This window comes from Mus caroli, unplaced genomic scaffold, assembly GCF_978045245.1.
Source record: "Mus caroli unplaced genomic scaffold, Mus_caroli_1 scaffold_17, whole genome shotgun sequence".
In the NCBI taxonomy this organism is placed as follows: Eukaryota; Metazoa; Chordata; class Mammalia; order Rodentia; family Muridae; genus Mus; species Mus caroli.
Window position 1 is genome coordinate 7824245 of NW_028227272.1, and position 27760 is coordinate 7852004.

The 27760-nt window shown below is 41.8% G+C and overlaps 1 protein-coding gene across 2 annotated transcripts in view; it reads right to left on the reverse strand.

The window, feature by feature from the left end:
* Txndc11 (thioredoxin domain containing 11) overlaps positions 1–27760 on the reverse strand; it is a 58848-nt gene that overhangs the window by 16103 nt on the left and 14985 nt on the right. The window contains exons 4-7 of one of the 2 annotated variants that reach the window (XM_021184568.3): positions 25409–25538; positions 13601–13694; positions 2749–2861; positions 534–734 (exon numbers count right to left, since the gene is read on the reverse strand). In XM_021184568.3, coding sequence (XP_021040227.1) covers positions 534–734; positions 2749–2861; positions 13601–13694; positions 25409–25538 — 538 coding nt within the window. The remainder of the gene's footprint in view (positions 1–533; positions 735–2748; positions 2862–13600; positions 13695–25408; positions 25539–27760) is intronic. The other variant, XM_021184570.3, reaches the window with a different exon arrangement.

Consider the following 27760-nt stretch of genomic DNA (forward strand, 5'->3'; position numbering starts at 1 on the left):
AAGCCTAGTAAATCCAATTTAGCAATCCCAGGCTCTCTGCTGATTGCTATTGCTCCCTCTAAGTGCCTCCAAATGATTCACGTATAAAATGAACTCATGCCTAGAGAGAACGGATATCCCAGAAAGCAGGGCAGGAGGGAGGGAAGACTCCAGGCAGGGCAGCTGTCTCTGGAAACCTGTCTATAAGGTTTAGAGAAAGACAAACATCATCAGTGCAGCTGTGCCTAGCGAGGTCCCCCAAAAGTGGCAGTCCCTAGGCTTTACCAGCTTGCCTGAGTTCCCATCACCCACTCAACAGGAAGGTCAGTGCAGCCATCTGAAGAAGTGCTGTTTACTAGGTCTCTGGGGAAACAAGTTCATTTCCCTTCTCTGCTATTCACCCCAGACCGCAGCAACGAATAGACAAGAGAAGCTGGGGAATCCCTGTCCCAGGCAAAAGCCACTGAGCCCCAGCTACTATTCCTGATGACTCCTTGTGATGATGGATTAGTGCCCTTGAATGTGGAAGGTTTCAGAATCACTAGGACTCTTACCTCATCTAGAAGAGGATGCCTCTCGGCTAGGGGATCAAAAGGTATGAACAGGAAGAGTGCTGGTCCTTTCTTCAGCTCATTGTTCAACAGCAGACTCTTGCCTCCATGAGGCTGTAGCCATCGGAAGAGGGTCTCCTGGTTTTCTGAGGCCCATTTATAGATGTTCTCAGCTGTGAAGTTCATGACTTCCCTGGGAAAGACCTGCCAAGGACAAATATAACAGAATAATGCAGAGGTGTGTTAGACAAGGCAGAGGGAAAGACTAGCACCGCACTCCAGAGGCCGGGTCAAGCTGCACTGTAAGGGAGGAAAAGGCACCCAGAGGCCATGACTACTGGCCATAAAGCCAACACTTAGCCCACCTCTCCACACAGTCTCAACAAGTGGGCTGAAAGCCACCATGGGAGCAAGAGGTGACTTTCATATCACTGGGTTCACCTTTTGTCCCCCAAGAGACTCAACTATCCAGACACTCTCCCTGTCTTCAGGTGGCTGTAATGACCTCTAAACACCCTAAGGAGAGTTACAAAGCACCACATGGTGTTTATAATAATCTAGAGGTCTATTGTCTATTGTTACAGGATGTTATATCTTCATCTTAGCTTGTCAAATTCTATCCCAGAGGCCAAAGTGAAGCATCCACTAGGCAGAAGCTATAAAGGCTTTGTTTGAGGTCACCCCAGTAACTGGACAAATTCCTGGCATTGAACAGGGATTCAGCAGTGACCTGAGTTGACACAGGCTGTAGATCACATCATGTGTAGCAGGAAAGAGACACTTGGAGGCGTTTTCCCTTTGGGTTTTGTTGTTGTTGTTGTTTGTAACATAAAAGTACTTTTGAAAGACAATGATATAAGTCACAAGTTTCAATTTCCAGAGTGGTACTTTGGGAAGTTTCACAAAATGAAGCGTTGGGAACACTAGAATGGAGACCTAAGTGACTTCACATGAATGTGCCTACTGCTTTTTAAGACACTAACCTTCCAATGATACTTCATTTGATAAACACTGGTAAACACTGCCCAGAACTACTGCCCAGTTCTCCTTCCCCCCCCCCTTACTCTTCTGCAGTGTCCTGTGCTATAAATACACGTCAGCTAGAACGATGGTGTGAGAAAATGAGAGCTAGCAAAGCAGAGGAACTGAGAAGTGAGACAGGCACAAGGAGAGTGGGCAGGCTGTGGAGAGGCAGCCAGCAGCAATGCTCAGAGGAGGACAGTGGGGGTTTAAAACATTTCTATTTGGAAAATACAAAAATACAGTTTAACAGAATATGAATACCAAGAAGAAAAGCACAATATCTGTGAGCTCTAAGAATTAGGCAGATGCTAAAATGACTGGCAAGCAAGGGCAATCCCTATTGAGTTTTCGACAGCATCTAGAAAGACCCATGAAGAAATCTCCACTGAAACCAAATACCAGTGATCCTGTCAGCAATGAAAACACTTCAGAGGACCATCGAGAGGGCTCAGTGGATAAAGGCACTGCTGCCAAGTCTGACAACCTGAGTTCCATTCCTACGACATTCGTGGTAGAAGAAAATGAACTCCTACAAATTGTCCTTGGACCCATGGTGTGTGTGAGATGAAATAAATATAATTAAAAATAAAATACTTCAGAAAAATACCCTGTCAGCAATGACTATTTAAGTAGCAAGAACACAGCTGTGAAGCTCAATGCTCAGAGTGGGTGAGTGGCAGCAGGCTCAGCACAAAGGCAAAGGAAGGAGACAAAGGAGACAGTGAGAACCAGGTCCTCGGAGGTGAGAAGCTATCAGCTCCTCACTGTGTCTTGACAAAAACTTCCACACTGCACCGTTAGTGCAGGGATAAGCTGCTCATGTCCCTGCGCTTCATACAAGAACACATGAACAATACTGCCCAGTGGAAGCTCATCTCAGAGATCATGCACCTAGAGTGAGAGATCACCAACTGAGTAGCTGCAGCTTCACTCAAGAAGGGCAACAACCCAGCAAAGCTATTCCAGACTCTAAAATCTAAGCAAACAGGTTCTAGACAGCACAGTTAAGAGCCCTCTAAGGCACGGATCTTAACCGGGACTAGGCTCTAGAGTGGGCTTACAGGAATTCTCAATTTGTACACATGTTCTTTCTGAGGGAGAGGCTCATACATTTCATCCAGTTCTTAATTGAGTCTGTGACCTACTAAGGTTAAGAACCACTGCACTAATACAAATGTGATTTTAAAATACTTACAAGTGATGTGTTGAAATGTCTATGTAAATACACACTTCCAGAGTGTACTAAGGATACCAGTTTCGCAAGATGTTTATTTGTGATAACCCCAAATCGTACTGTTCCTAGGTAATCTGAAACAGAAAATTTTCCTTTATTAAAGAGAGGGCCCAGGCCTTACAACAACACAAACCCATTGATCCAGTCCTAATGCACCTAGGCCCTAGAGCAAGGCTGTTGCTAACCTGGCCTGGCCCTGGAAGGAGCAGTTGCAGAAGCTAGACCCTTCCCTTGCAGTCAGCCGGGGTGAGGAGACTGCCACATGACATCCACCTGCAGCTATCTGACTGTCCGCCTTGCCACCCTGTTTTCCTTGCTCACACAAGCCTACCTCTGGGGAGGCACAAGCTGCTGTCTTTGAGCACATTCAGCTCCTTCGCCTTACTCATCGTGCGCTCACTTTCCCCCACTACCTGCCTAGTATCAAGTATTCAGGGGAGGGAAGTTTTGGGGGGATGGTGGGACTTTCTTCTTACTTTGATGGTACCTGTAAGTACCTATATTGTCTTACTCATTTATTTACATTTTACTTTATCCAAATTCCTCTTAGGAATTTAAGTTCTTATTTATTGCTGCTACCCTAGTTGAATGAAGATGACTCTAAACTTCTGATCCTCCTGCCTCCACCTTCCCAATACTCGATTAAAGGAATGTATCCCCACAAGCAGTTTATAGGGTGCTGGGGAGCAAACCCAGGGCTTTATACATGTTAAGCAAGCACTCTACCAACAGAGCAGCATCGCATGCCACTAACTGTATGTGAAATGAATGAAGCTAGCATATACACACAACTCACACAAACTGACAATAAAAAAAATGATTGAAATGTGCACACCACAGAAAGGGAATGGACCTGGATAATCATTACATCAAAAAAATACCCAATCTCACTCTGAGGAAAGCAAAATAATACCACTTTTGACCTTCAAACTGAGCCTGAAATGTAAGGCATGGGGAATATAGAGTATCAATGACCAGCAGAACACCAGGGGCCCTGATATAACACAAGCAGAGATCGTAAAGTTTGACATTTGACAACAGAAGTTTGTGGCCTGCTAGCAACAAAGAAGGGACAGCACATCAGGCGTGGTGGTGCACACCTTTAGTTCCAGCACTCAGGAGTCAGAGGCAAGTGGATGTCTTTGAGTTCGAGGCCAGTCTGGTCTACAAAGCAAGTTTCAGGGCAGCCAGCACTGTTACACAGAGAAACCATGTCTTAACAAACAGAGAGGGGGAGGAGAGAGGGAGGGAGAAAAAGAGGGGGAGGAAGGGAGGAAGGGAATGGAGGGAGGGAATGGAGGGAGGGAATGGAGGGAGGAAGGGAGGGAGACAGGCAGAGAAGGAGAAAAAGAAAGGAGAAGAACAGAAACACCTCCAACACAGTACAACTTCTGTTTAAGGTTTAAAACAAAATCCCTCATGCTTGGAAAATAGTATTCTTTCCTAATGGGCACAGGGGAGTAGAAATCTATAAAGAACCTGAAAGAGGGTGCAGAGGCACACCACATATAGTCCCAGATATTCTGAAGACTGGGGAAGAGGAATGCTTGAGCCTAGGAAGAGCTTAAGACTGAGTTGGACAAAATATGGAGACATGCCTCAAACAGAGCAAGAAGAATCTGAAAGGAGAGTAAAGTTAGTTTGGTGTTGGGGCACAAAGAGGGTCACCCATGGGATGCTTTCATCACTAAAAATAGATAGATAGATAGATAGATAGATAGAGATAGATAGATGAATACATAAGTAGGCGTTAGTATGCTGTGTGTGCATCTGCCATAGCATGACTGTAGAGAGTAAAGGAAAACCTCTGGTACAAGTTCTGGGGACAGAATCCAGGTTGTTAGCTTTCCCTGCTCAGTCCTCCTTATTTTTCAGGGACCATGCATACTATAGAGTTTGAACAATTATAAAATAAAGTTCAGTGTTGAAGGGGGATGTAGAAGATAGTGTAGGGAACACTTCGTCCTTTCCCACTCTCCTTCCTTACTGCAGATGTTAAATAAGATCAGTTAAATTTCAGCTTACCAAGTAGCCAATATACAAATCTGAACAAATTCAACACATAAAGGTATCACCTTCAAAGCCTGGCACTGTGGTGCACACACCTTTAATCCTAGCACTTATAGGCAGAGACAGACAGGTGTCTGTGAGTCTGAGGCCAGCCTGGTCTACAGAGTGAGTCCAGGTCAGCTTAAGCTGTTTCATAATAAGAACCTGTCTCAAAAATGAAAAACTTTTTCTTCAATCCCAAGTCCCACCTTCCAGCACTGCCCGTCTTAACCATCAGGTAGGAGCAGCTAACTGGAACAGTGGGAATGCCTCTCTAGGTAAACAATCAAACACAGGAAGAATAAACTAGAAAGCAAAAGAGTGGTTTGTGGGGAGGCCTGCATGTACCTGGGCATCTGACTCAGAGCCACAGTCATGCAAGGAAAATGGTGGGGAAGATACTATAGAAAGCAATCACTAGCAAAAAATCCAACTACAAGTCAGTGTACCACAGTGAGGGTAGGGAGACAATCAACCCCGGTAACTGCAGAACTGTAAAACTAAGGAAGGGTCAAGAGAACTGGGATAAGTCCATGAATCTCATTAAAAATGCTTCCAACGAGGCTATATAACTGGCAGTCCTGAACTACTAACCCATCTTTTTACCCATGTATATTGCCAACATGGGAACCAGGATTTTTACTACTGGGGTAAGAAGTTACACTGTAGGAGAAGAAGGCTAAAATGAATACTATTGTGTCAGCCTGGAATCAGAGATAACTGTATAAGCTAGTTTTTCATTTTCACCTATGTATAGGATATAAAAGTACAGATGTGGGGCTGAAGAGATGGCTCAGTGGTTAAGAACACTGACTATTCTTCCAGAGGTCCTGAGTTCAATTCCCAGCAACTACATGGTGGCTCACAACCATCTGTAATGGGATCTGATGCCCCCTTCTGATGTATCTAAAGTCAGCTACAGTGTACTCACATACATAAAATAAATAAATAAATCTTTAAGATAATACATGGATGCTTTCACATATGGGTATAAATGCATGTGTTTCCTGGTTCTATCTGCTGAGACCTTGAACGAAGAATGGCTGGAAGCCACCAAAGAGTATACCCAGCATTCAGACCTTCTCCCCAACTGTCAGTCTCCACAGAAGGCACCAGGTTCCTACAGAAGAGGCTGATGAGAGGGGAAAAAGCAGGGAGAGATGTGTGTTACAGTCCTATGGATGGACCCTGGGCCTTCCACATGCTAGCAGATACTCTTACCAATGAGCCACTCTCTTTTAAATGGTTTGACACATTAAGTTCAGATGATAAAAATATCAGGAAAAAAAAAAAAAAAGGCAGCACCTAAGCTACAGTTGAAGCTTCCAGAGCCTACGTGACGCTGCACAGGAAAGGGCGTCTCAGCATGATATGCTGCAGCAGAAGAATAAAAAGTGACAGCCTGCTTGGAGGCTGAATGGGGCCACTCAACAGCAATTTAACTGCATCAGCATGAATGAAGCAGGTTGTCTGCACAAAGCACAGCCTAACACACTGCAACTCTGAAACTTGTGAACATGGTGGAAATTTTCCAGAAAGAAGTACATCAAGTTTGCGATCTTGTGCAATAATTAATATTTGGATTACAGTTTACAGTTCAAAAATAATGTGAGTGCACCAAGTTAAAGCAGGCACTGGCACATCTTACACATGTCCTCTTTGTCACTTATAAAATGGATCCTTTTGTTCTAAAAGTAATGAGGCTCCAATATTTTTAATTAAGAATTATGAAAGCCAGATGTAATAGGAGGTACAATGATCAGGAGTTCATGGTCATCTTCAGCTATGATGGGAGTTTGAGGTTAACCTAGGCTCCATGAGAGTGTCTAAAGGAAAAATACAAAACAAAACAACTTCGAATATGTTAAAGAATTGAAAATAAATTAAGGTTCATATTCTCTCCTCCCTTTCCCCCTCCAAGAAAAATCTACCAAGAGCCAGGTGTGGTAGTGCATGCTTTTAATGTAGGCAGAGGCAAGCAGGTCTGAGTTTAGGCCAGCCTGGTTTACAGACCTAGTTCCAGGAGAGTCAGGGTTACACAGAGAAACCCTGTCTTGAACCCCACACCCCAGATAAATCTAACATGAGAAAAGTCACATTCTATTACTTTTTTAAGATCAGAAAAAAGGGGAGCTGGAACGATGGCTCAATGGTTAAGAGCACAATCAGAACTCAGATCCTGAATTCAGTTCTCAGCAACTACATGGTGGCTTACAACCATCTATAACGGGATCTGATGCCCTCTACTAGCATTCAGGTATACATGCACATAATATTCATATAAATACATAAATAAATCTTTAAAAGAAAAAAGATTAGAAAAATCTGTGTGTTTCTATATGTATGTAGGTACATGCACCAAGAGCTGCAGTTATAAGTAGCTGTGAGTCCCTACCATGGATACTGAGATATGATCCTAGATTGCCTGCAAGAGCAGTATGCTCACTTAAAATACTGAATCATCTCTTCAGGCCTCTCAATTAATTCTTATAGGTCTCATACAGTCTATTTATTAGCCTTTTCCTTAGCCAGCTTTAGATTCCCAGTAACCACAAAGCAGCAAATGGTAACAAAAATGACTATAAATGTGACAAGCTCTTAAAAGAACATCTGGGCAAGGAAACAGCTGCATGTGCCAATAGCTAATCAGATAAAGGTGACCAAAGCCTAAACTGTGGCCATTTACTCTCTCCAGGAGGGGACAGGAAAACACTCAGACAACTGTCCTGTTGTAAGAGCTGAGGCACGGACCCTGTGTCCTTAGAGCTCACTGAGCCACTCTTAGGCACACTATAAGATAGGACATGTTCCATGAACACTGCATGAGGGGAGCAACAAAAGGCACTGGTATCCGCAAAGTCTGATGGGCTTTCAGTGGTCAGCCACCTTGCTTTGAGTTCTCAATCTCACCTTCTGGTCATTTGTTAGAAGGTTGGGGCTCTTTGCCACTAACAGACTACATCACCCTAATTCCCATGTACCCTAGGGACAGCTTTGGTCACTTTTCCTGTTCTTTGCACACACATTTGTCAAGACCCACCACCTTTTTTTTCCCCTGAGACAGGGTTTCTCTGTGTAGCCCTGGCTGTCCTGGAACTCAGAAATCAGCCTGCCTCTGCCTCCCAAGTGCTGGGATGAAAGGCGTGCGCCACCACTGCCCAGCTTACCCACCACTTTTGCTCTCTAAGGATGCAAGGAGAATGAAGGAGGTGAAATTCCCTGTGGCTTCCCTCCAGGTCAATCTGGACTCTCATGCTCGCATCAGGATTCTGTTAGGGGGTTTCTGAACACTCTCACCTCAGTCTGTTTTTTAGTACCATTTCCCTTAAAGTCAGTATGAAATATCAAAACCAGTTTTATATTAAAGAGAACATACATCTTCTGAGCCATGAACTACATCAATAAGGTAAAATGTTAACCTTTCTTTTTTTTTAATTTTTAATATTTTTTATTACATATTTTCCTCAATTACATTTCCAATGCTATCCCAAAAGTCCCCCGTACCCCCCTCCCCACTTCCCTACCCACCCATTCCCATTGTTTTGGCCTTGTTAACCTTTCAAATGCTAAAGGAAGAGTAAGAATAGCTACATTCATTAGAAAACAGAATAGAAGACCAGGCATGGCAGCTCAGGCCTTTAATCCCAGCACTTGGGAGGCAGAGGCAAGTGGATCTCCAAGCTCCAGGCCTGCTACAAGACAGTATCTCCTAAACTTCCTCATTCCTCTAACACTGTGAAAATTACCACCAAAGATGACATTTCCTCCCCACTTCTTCAGAAAGATACATACATTCTAACTAGAAACTGAGCCGATACGATGTAATTGCCTCAGACACCTATAGCACCTGGTGTTCTGGGAGTGCTGTACCCAAGGATCCCCAGAGAACAAACAAGCCAGGGCTGAACAAGGCAGGCCTCTTAGACCTCCAGGAGAGTTCTGTATGAGCTAATCTCTCAGGGTCTGAACAAAGAGGAACACTGGGTCAAGAGAAAATGATGCAGACACCTAGTGATGAGTATGTCCTGGTCTACTCCATAATTAAATATCAGCAGATTAAGCTACATGTATTTGATCGGCATGATTCAAACATGATTTACCTCTAGGGAAATTTCTCTTCTGGGCATTTTTTTTTTTTTAAACTTCTTTACATTGGCTAACTGTGACCTTTCACTAGGCAAACCAGTGTGGCCTGGAAATAGCCCTTATTTTATTCTCATTAACTTCTGGTTTTCTCTCTTTTTCTTCTTCAGGGTTTTAGATAAATTGAAAAAAGGAAAATAAGATTATGCTAAAAGAGGATAACAACTGTCCCACTGTAGTTGGGGACTCCCTCCCCAGTGCACTTATGATGACAACTTCATACTCCAATGTTAGACATGCCTATCAAATGAAAAACCTTTAAAAAGAAAGAGAGAGAGAGAGAGAGAGAGAGAGAGAGAGAGAGAGAGAGAGAGAGAGAGAGAGAGAGAACAGAGTAGGCAAGTGGTAGGTAGTGGCACACACCTTTAATCTCAGCACTCAGGAGGCAGAGGCAAGTGGATCTCTGAGATTGAGGCCAGCCTGGTCTACAGAGTGAGTTCTAGGCCAGCGAGGCTACACAGAGAACCCTGCCTCAAAATACCATCCCCCAGCAAAAAAGGACACATTGCAGAAATGTTCACTATGTATAAACTACCGCAATATTTGTATGTTCCCCTAGAAATGTTAACTTTGAGGTTTATATATTTTTATGTTTCTTCACATAAAGACTAAAACAATTGTGTAGAAAGAAATCTGGCATTTGGAGACCACAAACACATGTCAGTGTTTATCAAGACACCACTAAAGTAAACACAGAGAATTCTCTCTCTTGTGAGCTGGAAAAAGAGGAAAAGCAAGATGCAGTCCCAGATATATTATTTTATGAGAACATACACTACAAAGCTAAATAGCTGCTGTCATGCATCTCCAGGACAGGAAAATACACACTCTCACAGCAGCAGTCCTGTGCATCAGATCCCAAAGCAGTGTGAAGTGCTCAAACAGTTCCCTTTAAACTCCTGCCTTTCCACCCTCTGAGAAGGTGGCTAGTCTGAACATGGGCTTACAAGCCCTCTTCCACCTATTTCAGGCTGTACTATGTGCTAATCAAGTCATCCACGGGAGGTATTTCTTTCCCTCAAGACAACCCTTTAAAGACATGAGAAGCACTCTTGCTTCACAGGCCTATAATTACTGTAGAAGGATCTTGGCATGTTAGAGCTGAAGTGTCCTTCAAAGGCTACTAGGACAAAGCTCCTTTAAGATGAAAAAAAGAAAATACATGCAAGCCACTAAGCCCACTACTAAATTTTCATCTTTTTCTTTTTAAAGACAAGGTCTCCTTCTGAAATCTAAGCTGGTCTTAATTCACAGGAAACCTCCTGCCTCCACCTCTAGAATTATAGGATTATAATCATGAGCCACCATCACCAACTATTATGTTTCTTTTTTCCTCCCTTTGGTTTTTTGAGACAGGGTTTCTCTGTGTAGCCCTGGTTGTCCTGGAACTCATGCTATAGATCAGGCTGGCTCAAACTCACAGAGATCTGGCCTGCCTCTGCCTCCTGAGTGCACGGGTTAAAGGTGCGCACCCCCACCAGCTTTAAGCAAAAGAATAATAAAGACTGCTGACACTGAATGGCTCTAAGAACAAGACTCTGCTGTCTGGATAAGGCTGGTTTTCTTTAGGTCCTAGAAGCACCAGGCACAGGCCCACAGTTAAATACTTGGAACTGACCAAGCATTATGAGAACCCACTAAGACCTACACTGAAGAACCAAAGGAAGCTGTAACTAAATGAATAACCGTGCTGTGAGTGAGAAAGGGAAGGTACGTATGAGCCTATGAACTGACCTCCAACCCATTCCCACATGTAACATAATTCCAACCCTAATCCACCCAAAGGCATGGATGTATATAAAAACACTTCACAAGAACTAGAGGAAGTAGAATCTATCTACACTTTACCAAGTAGTAACAGCTTAGAAAGCCATATATTCATCATATTTATGTCTATAAAAATGATCACCTTGAGCTAGAGAGATGGATCAGCAGTTAAGAGCACTGACTGCTCTTCCAGAGGTCCTGAGTTCAATTCCTAGCAACCACACGGTGGCTCACAACCATCTGTAATGGGATCCGATGCCCTCTTCTGGTGTGTCTGAAGACAGTGACAGTGTACTCACATATATAAAAAATAAATTAATTTTAAAAAAAGCATGCACACATTTCTCTTATGTGACCTATTATTAACAATAAGGACAATAACTCCTAGAGTCAGCGAGAGAAAAGGAGAGGGTGGCAAATCCAGATGTTCAGGGTAAGACTCATCTCAGGTTCTCCTTCAGGGTATACAGATTAAGTTAAAAATAACTCCAAACGTGTCTTCTTCTTAAGAAAACAGTTCATTAAGTGTAAGTGGGAACTTAGTCACTTAGGATGAGCAAGTGTGAATCTCAGCTCCTAACACTATATGCAGCAGGATTCTAAGACCTGGCTAGAAGCACTGTAGGAGGACAGAGAAAAGGTAAGTCCAACCACACATGTCATCAGAGATGGCAGGGTGCGGGGTGCAGGGTGCAGGGGAATTACCAAGCATGTTCATCTTGCACTTCTGAGGTATCTGGCTTTGTGTGGTTTGCTTCTGTGATACGGAGAAAGAACCCAGGGCCCTGAGCATCCTAGAGGGGAGGCTCTACCAGCTATACCTTTCTCCCAGTTTCTGTTTTATCATTTTTGTACTGGAATGCGAGTCTTGCTGTTTTCTAGGACTAGTCTCAAATGAGTCCCCCTGCCTCAGCTCCCTGAGTAGCTCAGACTGTAAATGCCACCCTCCCCCCCATGTCATTTATCCCTGTTTTGTTCTCATCTAGCTTGAAGGAAGGAAAGGGAGGGAAGGAAGGCTGCCATCTTGTATCTGGAAAGGCTTTTCCATATGAAAAACTGCAAATGAAAAAGCAGTTGAAGATAAATGACTCATTTCTTACTAATGTGGCATAACAGAATATAAGCAATCAAAACAAAAAACAATCTTTCATGATCCCAAAATAGCCCTTCAGCTGAAGAATTTAAATGCTGCCTTCATTTTAGGGATTACTGAATACCCTTTCAAATACAACTTTATTTATGTTCTTTCATGAAGAGCTTTAAATGTGTGCTTCTAAACTTATTTAAGTTGTATTTTATTTTTAGAATTCAAACTTGGAGCTAAATCTAATGATACAGCTCTGCCATCTCGCCTCCGTGGCAGGCCAAAGTAGACCAACTGCAAGTTCAAAGCCAGCCTGGACAACTTAGTGAGACCTTGTCTCAAAATAAAATCAGTGAAGAAGGTTGGGGATGTAGCTCAGTGAAAGGGCGTAAGTCAGAGGAGAGGGTCCAATCCCTAGTGTGGGGATTTACTAAGCCCTGTCAATCACTTGCAGCTCAGCAGCTCAGTCTTTCAAGTAGACAGGACACACTTACACAACAGGTCACTTTCCCCCTTAGTATCTCCCAGAGTCAATTCTCTGTGCATAAAACCCCAAAACAATACACAGTAAAGTGGTTAGTCATATAATTGTTTGATATAATAATGATGTACTATTGTAAGTTTTTAAGCCTGAAGTAATCTAACACCCAGTTTAAAAAAAAAAATAGATGGTTGATCTATTGGGATAATGTGTAAAAGCATTTAAAGAGATCACTCACTTGGCAAATACCCAGCCACTAGGAAAAAAAACTCATGCTCCCACCCCTAGAAACTTAAGTTTAAAAAGACATTCAACAAATTATTTTATAATTACACTCATAAAGGTATCCATGAAGTTGTGATAATTACTAGGGAGAAACAACAAGGAACAGTTTAGGTTCAGGAAGGGGCTCATTGGACACTGGTATTTGAGCTGGACCCTGAGGGATGAATAAGAGTCTAACAGGCTCAGGGCTCTTCTGCCTTCTAGAAAGGACTAACATTTGTAAAGTATCATGGGAAGAGGAGGGCAGAGACTAAAAACAGCTAAGTGCCCTCTGTCTAGTCCAGAATGAGTGAAGAATCAGAGACAAGTGTGTCGATGGATGTATTCAACAGAACTGACAAGACAGACTCGGCCATGATCTTGAGAGAACACAAAGCAATATGGAAAGAGGAAGAGGATATGGGAGTAGCACACAGATGTGGAGTGAGACTGATGCAGACTCATGATGTACCGTGGCATACCTGTGACCTCTGGAAACCACCCTGTGAAGGAAAGGCCCTGAGTTATATAGCACAGCATAGTCAACTATTGACTAGGTAAGCAATGAGTCAGATCAAAACCTGTCAATTCACATAAAACATAACAACAGCACAAACAAAACTTAAAACAGAACATGGTTTGGCACCAGAGGGTCAAACTCTATATAATAATATGCTACAACTAATAAACAATAGACCTGATTATTTTATTAATTTATTTATTTTTAGGCATGGTCTCCCTATGTAGAGCAAACTGGCCTGGAGCCCACAGAGATCCACCTGCCTCTGTCTCCTAAGTGCTAGGACTAAAGGCATGCACCACCATGCCTAGCAAGAGAATATCTGGTACAGTACAATGCTTTATTAATCAAAGTTAAACGAGAGAGTTAATTCATTAAAAATACATTGAGAAAAGGGTCCTAGCAAATTAGAAAATATAATCATAAAGATACTATATGCCAAAACCTATAAAAATCAGTACATCTCTGCTTAATGTGCCAATGTCTTAATATACATTAGTTTTACCTTTCTTTAAAGAATGCAGTGCTGAGGTGAAGAAGGTCAAGTAACCAGGAGGCTGGGGTGAACCGCTGAATTCAAAGTATCCGAGTACTCCAGGCTGCAGGGACAAGAGTACAGTTGGTGACATAGGCACTGTCAGCTGAATGATGAATAGCTGTTATCTTAAGCATCTTAAGTATAGAAAATCGTGTGATGCCAGGAATGGATGGTGAATATACTGCCACATTTCATTTCTAAATCTGACCACCTGAGGAGGGCTGTGTGGGGGCTGAGGTGAACTTCCTCTCCATTCAGCCAGACCCTGGGGTGAGGGAAGGAGTGCAGCAGCCTTCCCACTGGGTTCCCCCAACCCTAAGCGGACCTTCCCTGGCAGCAAACCCCACAGGTTCAGATTCTCATTCTTTGTAGTTCTGGTATATTGTACCAGTATTCACCAGTACTCTGGTTATATTAGACCAGTAGCATCGCTGTATTTGTATCTTTCTTGGGTTTCACTATCAGTCACTTCCTCTCTAAATTTACTTTCTCCCTTTGGTAGAAGTCAGGTTATATTTGGCCTCACCTGTAACCTGGTCCCTTCTTTTTCTCCACATCCAATACCACTGAATGGCAAGGCCTTCTCTGGTCAGGTTAGCTACAAAGAAACCCTGGCCCTCCTCCACTATCCTCAAACTCAATCCATCTGCCTAATCTAGTCCTGTAAGCTTAGCACAGAATAGCCTTCCATATGCCAAAGCAGTTAGCTGTTCCCTGCCATACATCTGCTCTGCTTGCTGTCTTTGAAGGTGCCACAGCACCCCTGTCTGGTTTGGTTCTGTGGCAATCACATCTGCCTAAAGGCCCTAGCAGTCATGAGAGTCTTGAGGAATGAATGATAGAGCTATAGCCAGAAGACTTAAGCTCAAGCCCAGGCTCCAGGAGCTAAATATATGGCCTTGTGGTGATCATGCAAGCAGTGGTTTCTTACTGGAAGCAGTGCTAATTCTTCACATGGTAACAGTGAAGGAAAAGCTTACTTATAGGGTCTGATATGGATGAGCCCTTTAGCTCTGATGCCCTCAACACCACGCTCTTATAGGTAACTAGAAAGTCAGATACTTAGGGAAAAAAATGGATTCAAAAATTTGAGACAGAAATTTCATATGTTGATAATATTTAAAACCAATGATATCCAGTCATGGTGGCTCAAGCCCATAATTCCAGCCTTCAGAAGGCAGACAGTATGCCAGCCTGTTCTACACAGTGAGTTCAAAGACCAGCCAGGGTTACACAGTGAGACCTTCTCACAAAAAATAAAAATAAGTAAAAATAAAATTAATAAGCAAAGAAAAGGCCCAGCATGGTGGTAAAAACAAGAGATAAAGAGTTCCACATTGCCGTTTTTAAAAAAGATTTATTTATTTTATGTATATGAATTATGTACATTGTCAGTCTTCAGACACTCCAGAAGAGGGTATTGGATCTCATTACAGATGGTTGTGAGCCATCATGTGGTTGCTAGGAACTGAACTCAGGGTCTCTGTAAGAGCAGTCAGTGCTCTTAGCCTCTGAGCCATCCCTCCAGCCCCAGTTCCAAGTTATTATGTATGAGTTTGAGGCCAGCCTGGCTTGCAGGAAACTGTTTCAGACGACAGAAAATCCACCGTGTCCCCCAACATCCCTCCCTAGTAGTATGCTGCACGAAAGAGGACGTTTCTGGTCTATACTGAAGATTCTTCTTTTCAAGCTAAAACTATTTGGTTAACTCTCTAGATTCAATTAAGTCAACTAGTCTTCATCTGGAAAACAAAACCAAACCCTAAGATGAAATGTTTAATCCTAACATCCAGAAAAAATCTAGCAAATAGCCTATTCTCAAACTGAGGAAATAAGGAAGCTGTTGTTTCGTGTCATTTGCAGTTCTGGGGATGGAACCCAGCACCTCCTACATGGGTAAGGACACACTCTCCCATGCAACACCAGCCCCAGTACAAAAAATGGTTTGTTTTTGTTTTTGTTTTGTTTTTTGTCCTACCCCTTCAGAACTCCTTAAACAAGCCAGCCTATAATAGAGTTACAACAGAGCACATTTACCTTCTTAAGATTTCCAGCCATTCCATAACAGAATAAGCTTTCCTATCATGAACATAAGACAACCTTTCAGAAATTCTAGGAACTGTTATGCTGTCCAAAAATAAAAACTATTACAATGACTCATTTAAACTTCTTTCATTTCTGATCACTCTCCTAAACTAAAGCCAATGGAGTAAAGTAGTTCCAAATATTAATAAGTAAATGTTCCATGTGGATTTTATTTCTCCTCCACATCACATTACCTTAGAGAGGTTCATGGAAATGGCTATGTGTATTATGACCATAGATATGTTATCTATATCCATGAATGCATGCAATTACATATGTATAAAATGAACATATGCAGAATACAAGCTCTGATTCAAGGAAAATCTCAACTAAATTTTTTCTTTCTAATGGCAAATATTGATTACATATGAGTGAGTGTCTACATGCTGTGGTGACATTTGGGGTCAGAAGACAATACTCAGAGAGGAGTCAGTTCTCTCTGATATGTGAGCACAGATCAAATTCAGATTGTCAGGCTTGGGGACAAGTGCCGTTACCCACTGAACAGTCTTTATCAGCTTCCACACTAAATCTCTGAAAATGAAAAACTCCTGGACTATTTGCAGTGCCCTTTAAAAGCATGTAAGTATAAAGTTTATTCTTACTGCAGCAAGTTTTAGTTTTTGACAGTGGTGGGGATCAAAGCCAGGGCTTTTGTGTGTAGTAGGCAAGCCCTCTAACTCATGTCTACACTCCCAGTTCTACTGCTGCAGCACATACTGTCTGGATGAAGGAACCGACATTGAAACTGTCAAGTAAGTAGTCTGAGCAAGGAAATTCACCAAACACTACAATGGAGAACACAGCAAAGATCATCTCATTCTTCACTGTCAAAGGAATGAAGAACCGAAGCTTCACACTGTATGAGGTGATTAAAAGTTGACTAAACTCTAAAATATTACCTATTTAAAACACAATCTGTGAGATGGCAAAGTCAACTCAGCAGTTAAGAGAATACACTGCTCTTGCAGTGGAACTGAGGTCAGTTCCCAGCACCCACACTGGGCACTTTACAACTGCCTGTAACTCAGGCTCCAGGGCCTCCAACACCTTCCTCTGGCCTCTGAAAGCACCTGTATTTATGTGCATATGCCATCCCAAATGCACATAACTAAAAATAAAAAAATTAAATTAAATTATAACAGGTATAGTCTATCCTAAGTGTTAGCTAAGATAGTACAGTCTGTACTAGGTTGTGAGAACTGATATGCTTGATAACATAATCTAATATTAATACTTCAAAATAATGAAACAACTCTGGTCATGCTGTAGGTAAAGCAAAATCTACAGTTCCCCAAACTTGCATTGTCTCTCCAACAGAAGCTATGTCATTATTTAAAAAATAACATAAATTAGCTACACATATTTCAATTCCTTTCACATCTTGCTTACACCTGAGTAAAAACAAGGGTGAGGAACAGATATATCTACATACAAACTTTAGTAGACTTGAGCATTTGTGAGCTTAGCTGCATCTATGAGCTAGCTTGCAACAGACAACTCCAATCTTGTACTTAATGCTCTCACAGATTCCCTTCTGGAGAAGAAAGCTAAGGACCTGGTACTGGGCCACAGACAGCAGGCTTAGGTTCTGGGGATGTCCTTCTTATTCCCAGAGACTTAACCAGCTCCCCCAATAAACAAACCAGCTGCCTATCTTTATTTCTTTTCTTATTCTTTATTTTTTTCTTTTAGTTTTTTTTTGATAGAGTTTCTCTGTGTAGCCCTGGCTATTCTGGAACTCACACTGTAGACTAGGCTGGCCTCAAAGTCAAGAGATCTGCTCACCTCTGCCTCTCAAGTACTATAATTAAAGGCATGGACCACCACTATCCATCAACAGCCCATTTCTCATTCAGCCAACTGACAGTGTCATTTGGAGACATAATGGAGACAGTCCTGAAAACCTCACTTTCCACTGTCCTTTTTCCTTGACCAAACGATTCCAGTACTCGTTGGGGGCTCTCTGTCTAGCTTCCTCAGGTCTGGTCTGGTCTGGTCTGGTCAGATCATACAAGCTTCATCTTGTCTAGGATCTTTTCCTAGTGAGGACTTCTTGTTTTCCAAAACAGCTATATCCCTCCCCTGTTCCCAGATCATTACTCTCACTTCACGGCACTTACAGTCTGACACAAATCGGTGACTCAGAACCATAGCAATCACTTTCTCTGCTCTCTAGAGAACTGGGTCTGTGTGTGTGAGTGAGGTAGTGGGGTGTCTTTCCTGCTTCTTCCAGCTCCAGATAGTTCCAGGCCCACCCTTCCTTGAGTCTGCAATGCTCCAGTATCAGCCTCAGCCTTCACAGTCCTCTCCACACCAGCTGCTATTCCATCAACATACCAGTTACTAGATTTAGGATTTCATCCAAAATTCTGAATGATTTACTCATAAGACCCTTGACAGATTACATCTACAAGGACCCATTTTCTCTTCTCTTCTCTTTTCTAGTCAGGGTCTCTGGTTATCCTGGAGCTAGCTATATAGACCACACTGACCTAGAACTCACCAAGAGCAACATGTTTCTACCTCTCCATAATGTGTTAGGATTAAAGGTGTGTACTACCAGGCCCCACAGGCCCTATTTTTACATAAAGCTACATTGTAAAGTTTCACACAGACATCAGCCTAGTACCTCTTATTTGTTTTCTGAGGCTCCCTTGCATACTTGGAAGTATTAAGTTCCACCCCAGCAACTGGGGGGTGGTTGCCCGTTTATTGTCACTCTATGAAGCATCGTCTATCTTGTCATAATTAGACTTCCCCCTCAGAGCTCCTGTCACAGAGCAAACAACATGCATTTGACAAAGCTCCTTCATCAACTTTAGCAAAAAACAAGACACATGGTGGGCTATCCCTTGACCCACTTTGTGTGATTTAACTCCATTCCATAATGTAGACTCTTTATTTTATTTTTTTTCGGTGGGCGGGGGTTTCAAGACAGGGCTTCTCTGTGTATCTCTGGCTGTCTTGGAACTCACTCTGTAGACCAGGCTGGCCTCGAACTAAGAAATCTGCCTGTCTCTGCCTCCCGAGTGCTAGGATCAAAGGTGTGCGCCACCACGCCCGGCCACGATGTAGACTCTTAGTAGCTGTTTTAGCAAGGAGGCAGAGGCCAGCTACTTACAGAAGGTCAGCAATCCTCAATACCTCCTGCAACACAACTGTTACGGATGCAGGCACCATTAGCGACTAGAGTAGATTTTGGCAGATAGCACACACCCTCTAGTGGCCTAATTAGCAATTACCTTGAAGTGTTTCTTTAAAAATCCCCCCCCCCCTTTCCACAATTTTCTTTTCTGACATATATGTCTGTGAATACCTACATGCATGCATGTGAACTACATGTATGCCTGGTGCCTGAAGGGATCAGATGCCCTGGAACTGAAGGTACCAACAGTTGTGAATCACCGTCTGGATACAGAGAATGGAACCAGAGCCCTCTGGAAGAGCAGCCCGTGCTTTTACCCTCTGGCCATCTCTCCAGCCCCCTTGATGCACGTTTACTTACTGGCACTTAAAACCATTTCTGCCTTGATTTTAATTCATCATAAAGTCTTCTTAGTCACAGCAGGATAAACTATGAACTGACAGAAATGCTGCATACTTGCTCAACACTCAGACAGACTTGTGAATAAAAGCTGAGCATTGAAGTTTTTCCGGCAAAAATCTCAGGTTTTCTCTCACCTAACAATTTATCAACACCCTACTTAACCTGCTCCCTCTAAGATTCCTAGGCCTTTTTACATCCTGCTTAATTTTAAAACAACTTAGTTTATCATAAGAATAAATTAATAGATACATGCTAAATAATTCATCTTAAGTAAATTACAGAAATTCACAAAAAGGTTTAGAAACTATTTTGGCACAAATATAAGATAAAAGTTCTAAATAACAGTACTATTTATTGGCATTTGGTAGGTAGGTTGCAAGGTAAAAATCAGATGATTTAAATCAGATGTGATTTAAAAATAAAGCACTTGACAGGGAAGCTACCAATACCGGAGAGACAATACCGGAGAGACAATACCTTTAAAAAAAAAAATCAAAACAAAACCAACAACAAAACCCCATTAAAATTAGAAGACATAAAACCAGTGGAAACTTCATCTTACTCAGTCTTATTCCTTTTTCAATCAACTTCAAGACCATCAAAATAACTAAGACCCACATTCTGTCTGACCACATCTGCCTGTCTATAAACAAGTCGGCAAGAAGAGCTGTCTGTGCTACAGCAGGAGGAACTGGAGGAAGCACAGTCTAATACGCTTGTACGGACATGACTTACTTGAAGCTCTCATCTTCCTCTATTGTGCCCCTGGGAAAGTTCAGTGCAGTTCCTAGCTACACACATGAGGTTCAAGTTAGCATTATGCTAGTGCATATCTAGGAAGAAAATTCTAAGATCCTACAATCTCAGTTTCGTGATTATCATACATAGGTCACTCCCATTCTGCATAATAAATCCTGACAACTCAGTAACCAGAAATAGCAAACTGTTGCTTTAATATGCACTGACAGCCATGGCCTTGTCTTTTGTTATTTCATAAAAACAAATAAAATTATAGCCAAATTAAAAAGCCAACACCTTCTGAATCTTTGTCATAAAAGGATGGATGGATGGATGGAAGGAAGGAAGGAAGGAAGGAAGGAAAGGGATTTTAAATGCCATAAAGAAACTAAATATTGCCTGGCATGCCTTTTAATCTCAGCACTTGGGAGACAGAAGGCGAGCACCACTGCTCCTGGCTTACCTGGTTTCTTGGTCTGTACAGAGGACCTATATCACAAATATACCTACAGTGGTCATGAGCAAATCAATAAAGCCTGCCACTATGACAAACCTGAGGACCCAGCTTTGATTTACAACATGGTAGCTCACAACCACCTATATTTCCTGCCCTGTGAGACCCAACACCTTCTCTGGCATGCACAAGAATTGCATGTCCATGGTACACAGATATTCATGAAGGCAAAACACTCATACACATAATTTTTTTAAAAAGTCTAACAAAGATGTCACAAACACATAAATGTCACTCATAGCTTCTAGGAGAAAGCAGGTCATGTTCAAGACAACAGAAGTCTAAAATTCAAGTCCCCTCTGGTTAACACTCATTTGTTTACTGCTTCAAAGACTAAATTACTGAGGTACATCACTCTACATAAGTGGGTTCCACACTGGTGAACCACACAGGAGGGCCAGGCCAACACTTAGACCATGCATGATCTCTGACGGTATCACTGAAATGCAAATACTAAGGATGCAAGAGAAAACACCAAGAATTTGCACACCTTTCTCTCTTTGGTACAGATACACTAGCAACACTGAAACAATAAATAAAAAGGACTTGTAACATCTCTGAGTTACTACTTTCTTGTATGGTCCTAGTTATTAGAGAGGCTGAGGAAGGAGAATCTTCAGAGCCAGTCTGGGCAACACAGACCATCATCTCAAAAACATGAGACAACACAATACTTCCTTGACCAGAAATCTATGAACCTTCTGAAAACTTTTTCTAACCTTTAAACACCCCTGAAGGCAAGAGTACCAGAGGGATTGTCTAGCCAAATATTTAGAGAAGACAGCTAAGCCCTTTACCTATGACATGTGCCCTCTGTAAGAAGTGAAGCAGAATGAGCCAACAACAGGCTCAAGAAAGCATTTAGTCCACAAAACTCCCGCCCTTGGTTTCATCCTTTAAATTCATGATGGAAGAAGAGGACTCATTTCCAAAGATGGCCTTGGACAGCCATATGTGCATGTTGCAAGTTTCTACCTTCAAATGCACTCCTGTGTGACACTGACACCACCACCTCTCACCCCTCTCTTTCTCTGTGTCTGTCTGTCTCTCTCTCTCTCTCTCACACACACACACACACAAAACCATACACATGGATTTTTTTGTTGTTGTTGTTTTGGTTTTTGTGAGACCCCAAGGTGGTCTGGAACACAGTAGGTAGACCACTAAAGCCTTGAACTCAAAGAGATCCACCTGCCTCTGCCTCCCAAGTGCTGGGAATAAAGGCATTGACCACCAGTGCCCAGTTTTAAATATATTTTAAAAGAAAAAAAAATCAATGCAGCAGAGGGGTGAAGCTGTAATTTAGTTGGCAAAGTGCTTGCCTAAGGTTCAGGAAGCCTTGGGATAATGTCCAGCTCAACATATATTAGGAGTGTTGATGCCTGTCCTATAAGCCCAGAACCACAAAGGTGGAGGCAGAAGGATCCATAAATTCAAAGTCATCTTTTGTTACACAGCAAGTTTGAAGCCAGTGTGGGCTAGCCTTAAACCCTGCCTCAAAATAAACAACAAAACCAAAGGAACAAAGCCTTCCTCTGACACAGCTGAAGAATGACAGAGCTGCCTCTCACACTTTCTCAGGAGAAGACAGATCCATCTTTGCCACATATGTAGATTGCTGAAGCTTTAATGCTATGTGCTGTTATTTTGTAGCTCCTCTCTCATTTCTCTTTTCCTTTCCCTTTTAGAAGATAAATAAGACAAGATTGGGCAAAGTACTCTACAAACATGCCAATAGGGCAAGACTGAAGGATGGCAGCTGTTGATCTCTGCAGATCACTTTTTATCTCTTAATTATTAAAAAAAAATCCTCATGAATAAGGTATTTCAACATTATCATTATAACATTTAAAGTCTTTATTGCAATCCTAACATCCAGAATTTTCCTCAAAATATTTTTACTGATAAGATTGGTTTAAATTTTTTTCTTCTCTTCTTTCTTTTCTTTCCCTCCCTCCCTCTCTCCCTCCCTCCCTCCCTCCCTCCCTGCCCCTCTCTCTCTCTCTCTCTCTCTCTTTCTTTCTTTCTTGGTTTTTCAAGACGGGGTTTCTCTGTATAGCCCTGGCTGTCCTGGAACTCACTTTGTAGACCAGGCTGGCCTTGAACTCAGAAATCCACCTGCCTCTGCATCCTAAGTGCTGGGATGAAAGGCGTGCACCACCACGCCCGGTGATTTCTTTTCTTTTTTTCTTTTTTACTTAATTTTTACTTGTTTTTCTGTTTTCTTAGAGTCTCACTATGCCTCTGCCCTCCTGACTGCTTAGAGATTTGGCTTATCTAGATTATTTCTGCTTTATAAATGAGAATAAGGAGGCTAAATCATCAGCCCAAGGCCATAGAGTTAGGCAGTAGCAGAGTTAAGCTTTGACTTAAGCCTGACATCAGGTTTTTCACTAGTTTGGAGAACTACCTCCAGTAGCTCAGGTGCTACTGCCAATCTATAGGAGCACTGAGGCAGTAAGACTGCTGAGGGTCTGAGGTCAGCTTGGACTAACTATTAACCCTACTTCCAAGACCCCTCAAAACAAAAACAAAGGGGGCTGGAGAGATGGCTCAGTGGTTAAGAGCACTGACTGGTCTTCTGAAGGTCCTGAGTTCAAATCCCAGCAACCACATGGTGGCTCACAACCACCTGTAATGAGATCTGGTGCCCTCTTCTGGTGTGTTCGAAGACAGCTACTGTGTACTTCTGTGTAATAATAAATAAATCTTTTTTTAAAAAAAAGCATTGCCCTCATCTCAAGTCCCCAAACAACTGAGGAGGTGAGGGATGGGATCACTGGCCCTAGATCAGACTCAACTGTGCTCGGAGGACAAGGCTGGGCTGGGACTCATGAGAGCCCTACCTCAAAGAAGAAAACTCAGACACTGGAGAGAAGATGGCTTGGCAGTTAAGAGCACTTGATACTCTTGCAAAAAAATCAAGTTTAGTCCCTATACACACATGGTGCTGAAGCTCTAGTTCCAGGAAATCCAGTGCCCTCTTCTGGCCTCCAAAGGCACTTATAAACAAGTAACATAAACAGACTCACACAAACATACACACGACAAAAATATTTTTTTTCTAAAAACGATTTTAACCTAAATGTGGTGGTGCACACCTTTAATCCCAGTGCTCAAGGGGCAAAGGCAGGTGGATGCTATGAGTCCCAAGCCAGGCTAGTCTACGTTGTGAGTTCTAGGCTAGTCAGGATGACCCTGTCTCAAAAGGAAAATAAATAAATAAATAAATAAATAAATAAATAAATAAAACAATTTAAATAAATGAATTTTAAGTTATTTTAAAAGATAATGCAAATTAAGGATTAGGTTTTTGTTCTTAAAATATGTATGCTTTGCTGGCCTAAATTCACAATGTAGAACAGGTTGGCCTCAAACACACTCTACCTGCCTCTGTCTCCCAAGTACTAGGATTAAAGGCATTCACTACCCCACCCAGCAACCCAAGAGAATAAAATCTTCTAACAATAACAATAATTTAAGAGGTATTGAAGCTGGCAACAGGGCCACTGGAAAAAAAGCAACATTAGTAAGCTAAAATATTTTCTATTTAAAAAGGCCTTGACTATAGAGAGTTCTAGGACAGCCAGGACTACCCAGAGAAACCCTGTCTCAAAAAAACCAAAAACCAAAAAGACTTAAATAAATCAGAAAGGAGTATATTTCCAGGGTTTTTGTTGCTGTTATTTTGGTTGTTTTGTTTTAAATAAAGATTTGTTGTAGGGGCTGGAGAGGTAGCTCCAGTTAACTTGCTACTCTTGCAAAAAAAAAAAAAAAAAATCAAAGTTTAGTCCCAACAGTTAAGCACACAGGCTGCTCTTCCAGACAATCTGGGTTAAATTCCTAGCATCTACCCAGTGCTGCTATCTGTGACTCTAGTCCTAGGGCAGCCCAACATCCTCTTCATCCTTCTGTGGACACCAGGATATATTTGGTGCACAGGCATACAAGCACACAAAACACCCATACACACGAAATAAACCTTTAAAAATTATTTTATTATTTAATTATGTGTATGTGTGGGCATGCTCATGGAAGCCAGAAGAGGGCTTCAAATACCCTAGAACTGAAGACACAGGCAGCTGTGAGCCAACTGATGTAGGTGTTAGAATTGAACCTGAGTCATGTAGGAGAGGCACAAGTGTTCTTAACCACCAAGTCAAAAGCTAAACTAAAACTGACAAGAAAAGCCAGGTCCTCATTGTGCAATATTATAAGGCCTCAGAATATTCTTAAGAGTAGCTGCATAGAAACTATGAACTAATTCCATATCCTAGTCAACTGTGAGACAAGAACAACATCTGTTTAAAATCTCCAAACAAAACAGAGATAAGATTTTGCAAGTAGTCTGGCCTTTTAATGCTCACTTAGCCAGCTATCCTTATAATTAGAATCTCATGGAGCTTTTAACTGGAGTATGAGATCTCCCGAAACTAGAGTTACAGTCAGTTTCAAGTCACCTAATGGGTGTGGGGAATTAAACTGGGGTCTCTGAAAGGACAGTATGTGCTCTTAATCCCTAAACCAGCTCTCCAGCCACCAATGTAATTTTTTTAATTGCTGAAATCCAGGAGACTTTTTTCATAATGAAACCTACTATTGCTGGGCAGTGGTGGCGCCAGCACTTGGGAGGCAGAGGCAGAGGGATCTCTGAGATCGAGGACAGCCTGGTCTACAGAGTGAGTTCCAGGACAGCCAGGACTACACAGAGAAACCCTGTCTCAAAAAACCAAAAAAAAAAAAAAAAAAAAAAAAGAAACCTACTATCTTGTACAATTAATTAATATACACCAAAATAAAACAAAGTAAACTAAAAACCACTTAATACAAACAATCCAGTTCTACCAAGTAAAAAGCATTGGGACCAGGAGATAAGAAAGATAGGTACCTCATAGTTGGAGAGAAAATCTAGCAATTCTGATTGAGATGGGATGTAGAGAAGCGGTTTCATCACCCGGCGAACAAACTTCTCAATGTAAACAGCACTCATGGGGCCTTTGTATTCGATTGGTCCAAAACTAGCACCAAAATAAAAGCAATACACCATGCATTAAACCTGTAATGTGTAACAAAAGCCATCAACACCATACAATGAAAACATCTTTACTTTAGCAGCTGGTTCAGAGGCAAGCAACCTGCTTTGCTCAGGAGGTAAACAGAGAATCAGCATTTTAGGTGGGGAAGATACAAGCACTTCTATGAGATCAATCTTAATCCAGCTGCAAATTAAACTCTCCTGTTCTCCAAAAGAAAAAATAGTTCCCATAATATTTCTACTAAAGAAAGAAAAAGGTGGCTGGCCTTGGAAGCTAGCCACATACTAAAGAATTCCAGGATCTTTGCTCTAATACTCAGCATGTACAGACAGATTCCTTTACATGAAGCTGTGAGATGAACACTGGCCAGTTGACCCTTTGTCTATTAAAAAGTAATTACTAATATTCCCGAAGGTCCCCAGACAAAGGATCACTACGCTAAGTGAACCTGACACCTGCTTAAGGTGTTATCACCACAGAACAAATTAAGTCAGGAGGTCTATAAATGATCTTCCTCTGGTCCCTGTGGCTATGCTTGGGCTGCTGGAATCTGATCCAGCTATGAAACAGTAACACGGGGATCCTCTTAAACTAACCAGACTTTCACCAGGCTGCTTCAATATCCTCACAGACTCATCCAAAGTCTCTCTAGTCTCTCTCAATGGCCTACAATAGACACAAATGTTACTGAATGACAAGGGGCAGGGACATGTGAAATTCAGCAATTCTGCAACCATTCTTTTCTCTACAGAGATTGACATTAAGTTTACTGTTAACAGCAGCAATGCACAGAGCTCAGGAAAGAATTTCAAACATGCTGTACTCATGATGGTGTAACATAGTTATAAAAATTCAAACACATGAGATAAGTTCTTCAGTGAACACTGAAGGATACAACAACAAAGGAACAGAGGCAAGCACAGCATTCTACAAGCATGGCTGGGAGACAGAAATAAGGACACTATCAACTCAAGTGGCTGGGCACAGTGCTATACACCTTTAATCCCAGCATTTGGGAGGCATAGCCAGGTGGATAGTTTCAGGTCAACCTGAACTACATAGTGAGTTCCAGGTCAGTCAGAACTACATAGATGAAAAATATTAATTAAAAAAAATTTTCAGTTACCAACATCATCACCAAACCTATTAGTTGCCAACAAATTTTAATTTAAAGAAAAAAAAAAAAAGGCCAAGTTTGATAGTGCACACCTTTAATCCCAGCACTCCCAGGTAGAGAAGTTCAAGGTGATCCTTGGATATATTTATAGCTATACTGTATCTATATCTATAACTGTATCTAAATCTGTATCTGTAATGACAATTCTGGAGTTTGTGTTTCTTTAAAAAACACAGATTATAAGAATGTGCTTTGTTTTAATTCCAGGAGTAGGAATGTGGGAATGCTTCAGACTGTCCTCTCAGCAACTGACCATGATTTGCCTCATGCTCTAGCAGAAGCATGGTTTTGCCATCTGCAGATCATTTCTGCAATTGTGTTATGTTTGGAATTCTGGGAACTATTCAGAGGGTACATAGTGCTAAGACCTCTGAGAGGCAGGGTTGATAGTTGTTGGCTATTTAGGAAGGCTGGTTGAGATTTGTTAGTAGCTGTGGTCAAAGAACAAAAGGAAAGAAATTAGATTCAGGAGTTTTCATATTTCTTCACCCCCTTTTATCCTTGTTTCTCTTCCATGTTAGGGGTGAAACCAGGGGAATAAAGAGTGGGGAAAAAGAGGAACTCACAAAGTAGCAAAGACTGGCTACATATATCTATATCTGTATCTGTATCTGTATCTGTATCTATATCTATATTAAACTTGAGGCCAGCCTGGGCTACATTAGAACCTGTATCAAATATACTATGAATGAATAAATGGACCAATGAATCAATGAGTTAGATTAAAAGAAAAATCAAGAACACATCTAATAACAGATTTTTGTCCAGCAAAAAGGCCAATCCATGTAGAAATCTCATCTATTCAAGGCCTTAGGCTTTGCTGAGTTTTCCTAGTAAAGTGTCCTAGTGAACTGTAAAGGGCAACAAGATCTCAAGATGCAGATATACAAGTGTTAAATCCCAAACTGTAGTCATCAGTGTAGGATGAGCTGATCTAGAGCTCCTGGTCACTAACAGGTGGTGAGAACCCATTTCCATGTTCCAAACTCTATTTCATCAGCTTTGGGATGGCATCAATACACACCCC